Source organism: Musa acuminata, chromosome BXJ3-11 (genome assembly GCF_036884655.1).
Source record: "Musa acuminata AAA Group cultivar baxijiao chromosome BXJ3-11, Cavendish_Baxijiao_AAA, whole genome shotgun sequence".
Lineage (NCBI taxonomy): Eukaryota > Viridiplantae > Streptophyta > Magnoliopsida > Zingiberales > Musaceae > Musa > Musa acuminata.
The window spans coordinates 877,190-890,883 of NC_088359.1; the positions used below are offsets into that span (position 1 = coordinate 877,190).

At 39.9% G+C, this 13,694-nt stretch overlaps 2 protein-coding genes and 1 long non-coding RNA gene across 3 annotated transcripts; 1 reads left to right on the forward strand and 2 right to left on the reverse strand.

The window, feature by feature from the left end:
• Window positions 1-79: 79 nt before the first annotated feature.
• Window positions 80-1,312, reverse strand: LOC135652199 (uncharacterized). Its single transcript, XM_065172988.1, has 2 exons — window positions 1,038-1,312; window positions 80-968 (listed from the first exon to the last, which is right to left on the reverse strand). Exons 1-2 carry the CDS (start codon window positions 1,225-1,227, stop codon window positions 235-237), a joined length of 924 nt encoding a protein of 307 aa, XP_065029060.1. The 5' UTR covers window positions 1,228-1,312; the 3' UTR covers window positions 80-234.
• A 1,720-nt stretch (window positions 1,313-3,032) lies between these two features.
• Window positions 3,033-5,423, forward strand: LOC108951711 (uncharacterized). The gene is made up of 3 exons (XR_010502132.1): window positions 3,033-3,752; window positions 3,996-4,047; window positions 4,698-5,423. It is a non-coding gene; the product is annotated as an uncharacterized LOC108951711 (long non-coding RNA).
• A 3,333-nt stretch (window positions 5,424-8,756) lies between these two features.
• Window positions 8,757-9,914, reverse strand: LOC135653383 (dehydrin DHN1-like). The gene is made up of 2 exons (XM_065175308.1): window positions 9,551-9,914; window positions 8,757-9,456 (listed from the first exon to the last, which is right to left on the reverse strand). Exons 1-2 carry the CDS (start codon window positions 9,785-9,787, stop codon window positions 8,983-8,985), a joined length of 711 nt encoding a protein of 236 aa, XP_065031380.1. The 5' UTR covers window positions 9,788-9,914; the 3' UTR covers window positions 8,757-8,982.
• Window positions 9,915-13,694: the final 3,780 nt, after the last annotated feature.

The following is a 13,694-nucleotide window of genomic DNA, read 5'->3' on the forward strand; positions in this document are numbered from 1 at the left end:
TTATTTATTTATTTATTTATTTATTTTATTATTACTATTATTATTATTATCTTCACGTATCACTCTCAATTAGTCCTGAATAAGATTAAAATTAAATTATAAATATCTTATTAATAAATTATTATAAATTTTAACTTAAATATTTTGATTAATGATTTAGGTCAAACACCTTTGTCCCTTATTTACTGCAAACTTTGGACTATTATACACCGTAAGAATCCAACGTATCCTTTCCTACAGCGACTTTGCAACGTTCGCTGTCTTCAGTTCATTGCCTTCTTCTTCTCCTTCCGTTCCGAACCTTGAGACAGCACAGTCCGTGGCAAACAGATGGGACGACGAGAACTTTTTCTCGCCGCCCATGATCGGCATTGCAGCGCCGATCTTGACTCGGCTGCGGTAGTCCGGAGCATAGGTCTGTCCCAGGATCCCATGCAGTGAAGGACTCGGCGAGCTCAGCTTGAAGCTGAGCTCCAGATGAGCAAAGCAGTCGTCGTCCTCAGCTATGTCGTACCCGTGCACCCTCGATTCCTCTGCGGTGATCGGCACCACCCTCGCTCTTATCTCCACGAGACCCGTTACTTCCACCACCACGTCGTTCTCCGCCGCAACGCGTTCGATCGTCAACCCTGCTCCTCGAGACTCCCAGACCGCGCCCTCTCCCGACGGGATCTCGACGTCTGCTCCGTCGAGTTGGATGTGGATGTTGTCGTCGAATGCGTGCCACCGTGAGACCTTCCTCGCGCCGACGAACAGCCGGTGCCGGCCGAAGAGGACCCCGATGGACTGGACCCAGGTGAAGTCCCTCCCCTTGCGGTTGTTCTTCCCGATGAAGTGGCCGTTGATGTGGATGCCGGCGTCGGAGACAAGGCAGAAGTCCTTGTCCTTCCTCCCGTGGAAGTAGAACATGATGCCGTCCCCGCCGATGAAGCGAGGGTCTTGGCATACCGCTCCGGGCTTGTCACAAGCTGCCAAGGTTCTAAGATGAACTGTGCATTTGCGCTAACAGTAACAGATATGAGAAGAGAGAAGCTTACCACAATATGGTTTGCAGATCTTGCAATCTACTTGGCAGAATTTAGGACATCCAGGAGGACAGGTGTGGGGGACTCCGTAGCATCTCCAAAAGTAAGGGTTCTTACAGTGGGCTTTTGCAGGCTTAGCACTCACAATGCTGCAGAAGAAACAGTTGCTTAGAGCTAAGAATAACAGCCAGGTAAACCTCATGTCGCTTCCTTTTCCTCCTCCTCCTCGTCCTGCTAAAGCTTGAGCTTGACAAGGTCGAAGTTAGAGGGTTCTTATATAGACGGAGATGCTTAGGTATGCCCGTTCCGGTGGAGAACAAAGAAGAAGATAACAAGAAATTAGGTCTTGGCTGCCTAACCAAAAAGACAGTCTAATCTCTCTTAATTTCTTTGGTGTGTTCACTAATCTGAAATCTGATGAAGAGCACAAGTGATCTTTGATGCTAGCCAAAGAAAAGAAGAGTAAATTCTTCATTCCTTCATCGGAATTTGAAGGCAGTGAGAAAGGCAGATACATAGCTTGAAACTTTGACTTCTGCATCTTCAATGCCCGCATTGGTTAGCATGCGGAATATGGTGACTGTAATCTGAATCTTCATCTAAGCAAGAAATAGATGACTGTGACTGACAGTAGAATGTCAAATTAATGGTGACAGAATCAGGTTGAAGTCCATTGCAGGGATTCATACCATACCGTCCAGAAGTCACTAAGAAGTGCAGCAGACCTAACGATGTTATATGGACCTTTTTCTTCCTCATCTATACTTACCACCTATGCATGGTATTATCCCTAACATCGAATACAAAGGATTTGGAAAAGATCAAGAACACAAGATTTACGTGATCCGAATACATGATTAATCTATAAGTTTCCATGGCATAATCTCAGCAGAAGCACAACCCTCATTGAACATCTCGAAAATTTAATATCATGTTTTTACTCTCTCTAGAATATTTAAAGTATCTTCATACATTCTCTCTCACTAAGACTTGTAGACATGCATATAAGATATTTATAGAATAATTAAATATTTCATTTCTCGAAATATTTCCATATAGAAGTTTTTCTATACTTCGATTTATTGGCTTCAGAAATTTAAAAATACTATGAAAGTTAAATAACAATAAGATTTATTTTAGGAAAGACAACTAAAATATATTTGGTATACAAGCAGAATATTATGTTATTAGGTGCAGTGACACCTTTTCTCAGAGGGGCCAGTGCAAACTTCCTGGCTTTGCTTGCATTCTTCTCTGAGACACCTATTTTTGGTGAGAGCATGTTAGGTTGATTAAGACTGCAAACAACTTTAAGGTGTAAAAAGTGCCCATGCTTTACTGACTTTGAGGTTTGGCGAAGCTTGATATGCCTAACACGCAAGAGCTAGCAAATTCACACAAGGGAGATCAAACAAGGAGGGAGAGAGAGAGAGAGAGAGTAGATTCACATAAATGGCATTGTTTAGGCTCCAGTACTTTTTTCATCATTATCTGGGGAGGAACAGCGAGAAGAGAGTATGAAGTGACTGTACTAAAACTTGGGAAGGACAAATGGAGCAGCGGCTGAATTCCTCCCTTTTGTCTCCTAATGTACCGTCAGTGATGATCTCTTAACCCCCACCTCACCACCCCCTTACTGCTATCATCCCTCATTTGCGCAGTAATTCACCTAACACACCCTTTGCATGCATTTATTGCTTTGGCTAAGTCTCACTGGCATCCCTGTCGTTAACAATGAGTACTGTCTTCCTCCTTGTGTTGATGATAGGTAAGTCTTGCATCAATCCAAGAGGAGACCACAGTATAGCAGCTCTACTTTTCATGTCAGTCCATATGACTCTTCACAGGTAAAGGGAAGGGAAGCTTTGGTCCAGCTTCTCATGACATCGGAGGAGCTTAACTCGTCCTGTAGCATTTGAAGCAGCTCAAGATCAAGTGGGGAAGCGCCGAAGGATAATTCCAGAGCTGTTCTTGCATCTTGCAAACTCATGTAGATCATGTGAACGTAGTGCAGCCTCTTTATATTTGATGGGCGCCACTTCTTCGTACTGGGCACATCAGACTGTCTATGGGAGGGGGGAAAAGATGGAGTTCTCCCATGATCCATATGTCATATATATTTCAGTAGTTTAAGAGTGGGCTCCACTTTACGTTAGATTTGGACAGACCACAGACCTCAACGTTATCTCTGAGCCGGTGGCAGCTTTTGTATTCCTTAGCTTGCGTTTGTATGGGAGTTTGGTGTTGCACAGCAGTGAAGAGTGAGGTGCACAAGGCAAGAAGCATTGGGACATCCAATTTTGTTTTGTCTCCTCTTCTCTCTAATTATGATCACACCGCAACCAAAAAGTCACGCCATTCCCACCTTCTCCACTCATTGTTCGTCTCTTTTTAAGCTTTTCTTGGTCTCAAACAACGACTATACCTCTTTCTCTCTCTCTAGATATCTATCTATAAGTATACTCCATCTCTCACTCGAATTCAATGGCTGCGGTGTGGTTGTTGTCATGTGGGTTTAACAAAGGGTCTCTCACAGAGGTTATTTGGCATTCTGTCCACCTCCAAGTACTGATCCCTCTCTTATACATCCCCAAGGAGAACAACAACTCGATGGAGGTGGGCATCCTGCCAACTGACCTATGTTGGCTTCTCTTTGTGAAACTCATATGATAGATCTCTTCGCCAAGTATAATTTCTGCAGTAAAGAAGAAGAAGAAGAAGAAGAAGGTGAGGATTATGACCTATAAATACATATGTATGCATGTATTTAAGTCTCCTATTAAGTTTCTATTTTTCCTGGCAACAATTGTAACACAGCATCATTGTATGTTTGAAATCGCGTTGACTGCTTTCTTTTGCCTGTGCACACTGGGAATGATTGCTATAAGCAGATTCTCAGGTCCCTTTGCTTTTCTCCTCCTTAAGTGTCACTCATCTTTCTTGGACTACTGCTTGTGTTTCCACATGCAGATCGAGTCCCCCACTAGGCTGGGAAGAGGATGAGAGCTGACAACATCAAAAGGTTAGAACAATTCAAGATTTGCTTTCGTCTGTTCATTTGCTCTATCTTGCCCAACATTTGATTTACTGGTTAAGGACATGTACTGTTGAGGTCTCGTAACCCTGATTCATGTTTTTTGAGCTTTGTGCTGAAGCTAGAAACCAGGACTTCCATCTCTCATCTCAGTCTTCATCCATCATACACCATCAAATGATGATGGTGTGTTCCCTGGGCCGTATCTCTTTCTAAGAAACCCTAATCTTCTTTTGTTTCTCTATTTTGATCTCTGTACCGGTGGAAAATGACTTCACTTAACCTCATCTTAGCTTCTGTCCTATTTTGTTTTGCTTGGCTACACTCGAAAAGAAAGATCTACATCATCTGGAATTATAGATATACCTTCCTCTTAAGTTAGAAAAAACATGTGTGGTTGTGATAAAGAGCAGACTGAAATCATGCTCTTTTTTTCCCCTTTTCTTTTATTGTTTCTTTTCCTACTGTGCTTGTTGGGGTTTTCTTATTTGTTGGCCATATTAGAAGAGAAGATCTTAGTAGATAATTTACTCTCAAATAAACTAAGCAACAAGTATTACTGCTGCATCTAATCCTCCTTGCATCAGAGACCATCAGTTGCCCCAGTAATTGTTTCTCTTCTTTTGGTGCTAGAACAGCTGTCTTTTGCATGTATGGTGGAGATAAGATACGATGATCTCTGTTGAAGAGAAGAGGATATATTTATAGAGTTAATGTACTGGTAAACTAGTGTTCTCAACGGGATGACACATTTATTGCTTCATTCCATCTCTAAGTTCATTGTGTGGGTGGGTATAGGAGAGAAATAGATAGGTGGACATCAAAATGGTGGAGTGCGTCATTGCCTTCCCATCGGGCGTCGAGCAAGAGGTAGGTTGATATCATCATTACCATTGCACCAGCATTGCTGTTTCTTGTGGAGTAGGGATCTAATGATGGAAGGCAGAACACTTCATGGCGTCTTGCGATGTCAATGTTAACAGGCTTGCTTGGGAATCTCAAAGTCTCAGCAGACAACTTGAAGTCAGTAGGAAGGAAGAATGCACAGTGATGAAAGAGGCTATAACTGGCATTAGGGAGAATGGACTTGCTCTAACACCAATGTTTGGATGTGATCATTACGAATGATCAGATCAAGAGGATGAAACCTTTTGTAAACATACTGTTACCATGTTAGGTAAATGATTACTTACTCCCAAATTGCATCTGAGTTCACATAATATATTACTGATATTTTGAAAAGCTCAATTGGCTTGCTTTTGTGGAGATCAAAAGCTTGACAGTACTGGCATTCTCTGGATATATGTATATTGTTCTCAAAATTATCTACTATCTTCAGGTTTAAAAGACACATTCAAAGCTTATGTTTGAATGCAAATCTCCTCCTGAAGCTTGCACCAACATGGTTTCTATCTTTGTTAACAGATTATATGTGAATTTGCAATAGCATATTATTGCAGACCCTCATTACCTAGAAAATGCTCTTCATGCTCCTCTACTAACTACTGCTGAGTTCTAAGCAGTCTCAATCCTTGATATAGTTAACTTCTATCACCCCATCATCTTGTTTCATATTCCACACTCCATCTCAAATGTATCCTATGATATCTTGAGACCCTTAAGTTAGGTCTTTTCATTTAAAAACATTCATCCCTTTATCTTCATGTCTTTGGTATTTTCATTTAAAAATATTCATCTCTTCATCTTCATAACTTTATTGGACACACAACAATGATAACAAAACATCCATTTAAATATATATATTATTTTTCTTAGAGCAAACCCCATTAATTGAAACTTCAAGAAATAAAATATTATTACCACTATTGCACCATCTAAAACAAGAGTTGAGTACTGTATCAATGCCACTACTGTTGTGTAATTCAATTAGAACATCAACTTATACTCTGAGTTGGTGTTTCATTCTCAGATAAGATATATTGTCGGTGTTTTATTTTCGGATATGATATATTGTAATTGACTTTCAGTTTGTCAAAAATTGTATATCTCATGTTCATACTTTTGACAAATTAGAAAACTTTCTCACAAAATCATTTTCTTATAAAATATTCTACTTACATAGTTTCAAGATTGATATTCATAACAAAAGTTCAATCTTATAAGTGCATGATAGAGAATCATTCGTATGAGTAATATCACGAAACAAATAATTGACAAAAAGTGATCACAAGATATACTTACTATGAATATCAACACCACACATCAAGGAAACAAACAGTCTTCTATTCACATATTTACCAACTAAAAGGTTTGAGATGGCTCCTAATATATATATTAGGAGATGCAACAAGAGACTAAATGGTACAACAGCAATCAACAAACCATTACATAATATGCAATGTTGTCAGATTTTTCTTTCATGATGAAGATTATTTTAGTGCATAAGTTTTTATCAAAGGTTTGTTTCCTCTATTCCCAACCTGTACAAACAACTAATTATGACAAACTTGTGTTAGGGAATAAGAAGAACATTAAAGGAGATGAATACACAATGCAGAAGCAATCTTTTCTATTGGGATTTCTGAAGGAAGCACAAGATCGTATAAATCAAAATAAAACTATTGCTTTATGCAGTTGTACTGAAATTTTCTCTACTTCAGTGAGTGATGTTACTCTTAGATCTATCTATCTATCTATCTGTGCTGGTCCAAATCAAGAAATTACCAGAACAAATTTCCCGAGATCAGATGCATTATCCACCAAAAACCAGGCCCTCTCTCTCTCTCTCTCTCTCTCTCTCTCTCTCTCTCTCTATTATATATGTATGTATGCCTCAACAGGATAGTCTCGGTTACCTTCTTATGGTCCTTCTGGCTGGATCCTTAATCTGGCAGGACGAAGCAGGAAAGTTGCAGAAAGAAAAGGAGGAGCGCATCAAAAATTGAAGTGCTTGGGCGCAGGAGAAGTACTCTGACCGGCTTTCCAAGGTACTTCTTGTTGACTACTTCTTTGGAAGGCTCGATAAAGAGAAATCATCTGAAGAAGCCACCCACCTCGTTATTTTTCATGAGGATTTCTGGTTTCAGGATTGCTATTAGTTTATGAGTGTTCATTCTTGAAAACTTTGATATAACTTGTCTGCTTCATAATGTGTTCTTTCTTTAATGTGAGAAACAGGAGGCATTTCTCTGCTCATGTATTGAATTGCATTGTTGCTTTTAGATAGTAACTTATGTCTAATTCGCATCATTTATGATGGATTGTTCATTTAGGCATTCTATGTGCTTTAGCTAGCGCTAAATCAACACATTCTGTAGATGGTGTTGTTGTCTCTCTCATTTCTTGGATTATATATACGTCAATGATTTGGAGGATGAGACTAAACACTTGATGAATGACAAGACAAAACTGGAAACAAGTCAGGAGGCTGAAACGGAGGTAATAAGTTGATTTTAGCTGCTATCAAGTACAAGATTGAGATATGTATCCTTGTTTGATGTACTTGTAGCATTCTTGTTTGATGAAGAAACTAAGCTAAGTGTTGGGGTAATTCGTGCGATTCGAAGGTCAAGTTGTGGGCTTTCGTTCTGTAGCACGCAACCAAGAATAAACATACATCGACTATTTAATCAAGTGCAAACATGATTTTCTCACACACACATAGATATTTTTAATGTTTTCACTTATTTGTGTATCAATTAATTATCTTTTTTTTATTCTTAAGAATATTTTAATTTTTTTTTCCTATTCATGTGAGTTAATTATTTTTTTGATATGATTTGATTTATATTAATTATATTTTTTTTGAAACTCTGTGCATACTATCTGTTATCTTTAAATTGAAATATATGAAATCTATGATCTCTTAATTATTTAAAAACATATATTTAAATTAAGATTCCGATCCTATGTAGCCTATCTGACATGAAATTTATTCATATGATTTTATTTTTAATGATTTTTTTTATTTTTTAAAAAAAAACTATTTTATTAATATTTAGTTCATGCAAAATAGTTTTTAAATTGTATTAATCATATTTCAGTTCTGGAACATTTAATCTTGTATTTTGTAAATTTTACATGTTATTATGGTTTTTTTAATAATTAAAAATCATTATTCTATAATTATATTAAAAAAATTGTAGAAAAATTAATCAATTTGAATTCGGGTCCGAACTGAGTCGGATCAGGCTAACCAAGTCCGGAGCAGCCGGACCAAGGCGCGACTTTGGTTCGGCTAAGGCTCGGAAAATTCGAGTGCGGGATCAAATGAGGCGTGAGAAATGCTTAAACCGAATAATACCAGCTTGACCGAATCAGCTCGGTTCAGAATGATTCTGGATTGATTATTTTGACTAAATCAAACTTATTTGATCAAATGAGGCTTTTATAGAATTTATCTGCATCCTCTTATCGAAAATAGATTGTCATTTGACTTGGCGATGTTTTGACTGGAATAATGCAAGCGTCCAACGTCGGAGTGTGATGGGGCTCAACCTACAACAGTGTCTTTGATTCCACACCATCGAAAGGCAGGCCCTCATTCACGGTGTAAAAGAGGGATTCTTTGAGTGCAACCATTGCATAACTAACCACTGCATCTTTTTCTTTTCTTTGATGGCCATCATTTGACATAATGGATTAGTGGAGGATTTGCTTTTCCTGTTCATGTCTTTTTTTTTTCCTTTGAAAAAGATGGTTCTTATGTCAGGCTCTCAGCAGGTAAAGGGAAGAACTAGACATAAAAACAGATGTATAATTGATAGATATGTATGCACAATGAATACCAATCGATCATCATTCTAGTTTGCTGCAAAGAAACCCCAGTGGCACCAAAACATGAAACCAGGCACCTATTCGAAAGCCAAGACTACCAACCAAAAGCATTGCAGATGCATGACACACGACCAGCAGCAAACCAAACACATCAGAAGAGTATGACACCGGCATGAGAAAGAGTTCCTAGTGGGCAGGGCTGCTCTTCTCCCCCTCCTTCTCCTCGGCCTTGTGGTAACCCGGCAGCTTCTCCATCAGCTTCCCCAGGATACCCTTCTTCTCCTTCCCCTCGTGGCCCTCGCCCTCGTGCTCCGCCACGCACGCAACAGGGACGTCCTCCGCTGGCTTCTTGTGGCCGGGCAGTTTCTCTTTGATCTTCTCCAGGAACCCTTTCTTCTCCTCCTCCCCCTCAGGACCGGCTTCTACCTTGACGGTCGACTCCTCCACCTTCTCCACGATCACTTCAGTGTCGTCACCGTCGGTCACCACCGCTGCCGCCACGACCTCATGCTCGACATGGACCTCCGTCAACTTCGCTTCTTCTTCGCCCTCTTTCTTCTCGCAGCCGAGCTTCTCCTTGATCTTCTCCTTCAGCCCTTTCTTCTTTTTCTTCTTCTCTTTGTTCTCTCCTCCATCTTCTTCTTCTTCATCATCACTCGACTGTGCACACACGGTAACAATCAACAAACGAGTCAAGGATGATCGGGTATACGGCGGAGAAACCATAAAAGAGGAACCGGTGAGACGAACTTACCGAGCTAGAGCTGGAGCTGTGAGACCGGTGCAGCTTCTCCAACAGGCCTTCCTTCTTATCCTCCTCCTTCCCGGCTTCCTCTAAGTGGATCTTCTCCACCCCGCTAACCAAGACCTCCTCATGGCACTCCTCCGTCTTTTCCTCCTCTTTCTTCTTCCCCAGGAAGTCGAACAAACCCCGGTCTTGCACCTCCACCTCCTCACCACTCTCCACAGCCTTGTGGTGCTCCTCCGCCATGAGATCACCAAATAAAAGATCACAAACTACACCAACAGTTGAAGACTCTAGAAAACGCTAAAGCAATCAGCGAGCAGTATGAGATGGACTCCAAGGAGAGCCGCGGGCCTTATATAGAACTTTAGCCGGTGTGTTGGGTAGGGGGCGGTGGGGTGGGGTGGGGTGGAGCGGAAGCGTCAGATGCTTGACGCGTTACCTACGCGTCGAAGGATTCGAATTAAAGAAAACCATGGGAAATTTAAAGAGTAAAGAAGTGAGAACAGAAGGATGGCGGGGAGCGGAATGGTCGGCCCTCACAGACCTCCACTCAGAAACCGTCACGTATCGCGGGCCCTCCATTCTGTCAGCAGCCGGTGGACGTATCCGGAAGGTCGGTCGCGACACGTGGCCTGTCGCCCTCGAAATATTTATGGGCCGCGTGCGATGCCTCGCGAGTAAGCTACACCGCGCCGTATCGTGGTTTCGTTGAGCGACGCGTGTTACGCGTCGATGGCCCTACAGCCATTTCTTTCGCCAATCATCGTGGTCCGGAAGGAGCGGTGGAACGCAACTCACGTTCCCCCTACCATTCAAGGAGTCGTGTGAGGGAGTGCGAGACTTTGTTATGGCCATTATTGGCGGAGGAGCCTCGAAGGGATAAAGAGTGTCGGTTGAGTGCCGGTGCTTTTTTGCTTTCTTCGTTTCATCTTTAAGCGCGTTCAAAGAGAACTACGTATGGAGTCGAGGAGGTCATCTCATGTTTGCTTAGTCTTAGCCTCGTAGTGCAGTGGTTGGGGCGAGGAGTACTACATGCATCATCACAAATATGGCGAAGGAGAAGCGGCCGGACAAGGAGGGCTCTCCCAGGAGCTATCTCGCTGCCATTGCCGGTGGCCGCGGTGACATTGCCATCTTTTCTCGTACGCAAGTACTTCAGTCCTGTGCCAATTCACATGGTCGCACGTCCCAACTCGTACCATGCATGACAGGCTTTTGGTACCTTGTGGAATTGACTATGGCTGGTGATCTTGGCGCATTCCGGGGGGGGAGGAGGCAACAATCCTGATCTCTGATCTTGGATTAATGGATTTATATGGGCAGGATCTGAGTCCACTGTACTTCGATTTCGATCCCCCGCCTAATATGCCCAAGTGCCCACCCATGCATTGAGTCATTTGTATGTTACCTGTCTACACGTCGTCTCCTCTTCTCTTGCGTTCGGTCACATACGCCTATTTGCGTCCAAGCTTGCTTGCAAAAATTAGTCCGCAGAATTCATCTCAACCTTCCGCTTGAGCTAATAGTTTAATTACAGCCGTACGCGCGTTCGTGGAGTGTGTTTGTTGGTATTCGCACTGTTAGTATGTTCTTTAGTCAACACGAAATCCGGTTCGTGCCCGAAACGCCCGGCTCACCCATCCGGACCAACAAGATAACGGCGAACACCGGACGCTGATAGCACCCGCCTATAAAGCTGACACGCACACGGTGGACCCCAATCGACACGCTGGCTCGGCGAAATCTGCGGAACAACCGACGTCGCACCCGTCGCGCTGCGCCCAGTGGAGCCCCGTAGCGGTCGCCGGCGTCTGCTGCTCGCAACCCCCCCCTCCCCGCGAGAAGCTGTCGGAGCGCGGCTCCCTCCTCTTCCTCAGTCTCTCTGATTGCGGTATGATCCGTTCGTCTGCAGAAAGATTCGATTTTTACGGGTTTCTTGTTTGTTTGACGGATTGGTTTGTTTGGGAAAACTTTTGGGTTCTTTGCAGCGAGTAAATCCTAATGTGGGTTGAAGGCGGCGATGGTTCTGTCCATGTGACGTTATGTTCCTCTTCAGTTCCAATTTGATGCGCAAGACAACGGAGGAGACGTAATTGCCATTAAATCCCTTGCTCCTTTGTTCTTCTTTCTGCTCTTCAGGTTGCCATTTTAGATAAATATTGGATCTTTGTCGATAATTTGCGGAGATGAAGAATACGTTTGTGAGTCGAACAACTTGTGATGTGATCGATGAAGAGCAACATCAAGGATTTGGCCTCATTTCCTGGTTTTGAGCATTAGGGTGCAGTGATCATGAGAGGAGTTAGCAAGACATGCTGGATAGAGTTAGAAGAGGTGCTAAGCATATGAGAACATGCTTACTTTTTGTTGATTGACGCATGAACTCATAACCTAACCCTAAACCCCAAATCTAATTCATATACTATTGTCACACCCCAACGATTTTTTTTATTTTAATATTAATGTCCCTATAATTTACAACCGAAAAATCAGCAGCAACTTCTTGCAGTGCCACAAGTGCTAAAAATTCTTCCACTAACTCTTAAAACTATTACAAATTAGTATACTATTTTAAAAATAAATATAAAATAAAAATATATCAACAATCATATTTATTGAGTAGAACATTAAAAAAAATCATAAATTAATATTTTAATACTCAAAAAATATATTTAAATGTTAAAAAAATTATTTATTAAATAAATACATCAATTTATTATAAATTTTATATATCTAATAAATAATAATAATTCTCATGCAATAGTAAAATCATGCACTACTCATGTATATCGTATTGACATCCATTGATGCATTATTCAAAGCATACTACATCGGATAAATTTTATATTTTTTAAATAACAGATAAAAAGTATTTATATCATACTCTCGATAGCATATGAATTGGTGTCTTTTATGAGAATATATTCCTCTCAACAACGGATGAATAAATTATTTAATCATTATATCTAATGGTTCATTAATCTTGAATCATCCTATACGCCGGGTAGGGAAACGAAGTCATCCACTATCATTAGGCCTAGTGTAGTGGGCTAAGCAATGCCACTAGCTAGGCTTAGTGTTAAGTAGGTTTAGACTCATGGATTAGATTGTATTTGGCCTCATAAATTAGGTTGGGATCATATCCGACTAGGTCGATCATGATTCATAGAATGGGCCACACTTGAATTGGGCCTTGGTTGACTCATAGGCAATGTCATAATTGGTTCATGGGTTGAGCTAAACCTAACCACACGAGATGTGTTGATCTAGTCTAATGGATCAATCTAACTTTGGTCAGATCTAACTTTGACCCTCCTTAATAAATTATATTTTAATATTTTCAAAAATATTTTAAAATATTATAAAATAATAATTTAAATATGAATAAATTATCAAAAATAAATATTTTATTAAAACTTATAATAATACAATATTAATTCATCAAGATACATTCCTAAATATTTTTTATGAATTAAATAATTAATAAATTTATGGTCCCAAATTTAATACTAATTAAGTCTTAAAAATTCACACATAAATTCTTGAAATAGAGATATGTCTAATTAAATGAAAGAAAACTATTGTTTTAATCTATAATAAGGATTTCAATACTTAAATCACATCTTAAAAGTTAAATCCATCAACTTATAATTTATGCTTAAAATACTAATATAAATCATGCATCATCATCATGAAAAATAAACATTAAATTCAACTATCATCATGAGGAATAGGAGAGAGGGGGCTCCCTTCAGGAGAAGATAAACACACACCGAAAGGTAAGAATAATTTAATTTTTATATTTATTTTATTTTCACACATAAAAATAGAATTTGAAACATATATTTTCTAAAATTCACATTATTGATTTAAAAAAAAATAAAGATTTTTTATTATTTAATTATTTAATTAAAATAACTAAATTTCTAACTTGTCCATATGATTAAGGAAACCAATTTGGTTTAATTCATTAATCATATTACACAAATAAAAAAAATTATTTAAATAAAGTAATACATTAATTATGGTAAGGAAAATAAATTGTTTGGTGATTACAAGTATAGTTGCATTTCTCTTCCTTTTTTTTTATTGAATTTTTCTATAGAAGAGTCTACTATTTTGGAACTAAGATTTGGCTTGGAAGAGTCTC

What these genes read in the sequence shown, in the direction of transcription:
- LOC135652199 (XM_065172988.1), bottom strand. Translation starts at nt 1,227, where the DNA reads ATGAGGTTTACCTGGCTGTTATTCTTAGCTCTAAGCAACTGTTTCTTC. An exon ending in GATCTGCAAACCATATTGTG is followed by an intron (nt 969 to 1,037) that starts GTAAGCTTCTCT and finishes GAACCTTGGCAG; the next exon opens with CTTGTGACAAGCCCGGAGCG.
- LOC135653383 (XM_065175308.1), bottom strand. Translation starts at nt 9,787, where the DNA reads ATGGCGGAGGAGCACCACAAGGCTGTGGAGAGTGGTGAGGAGGTGGAG. An exon ending in ACAGCTCCAGCTCTAGCTCG is followed by an intron (nt 9,457 to 9,550) that starts GTAAGTTCGTCT and finishes GTGTGTGCACAG; the next exon opens with TCGAGTGATGATGAAGAAGA.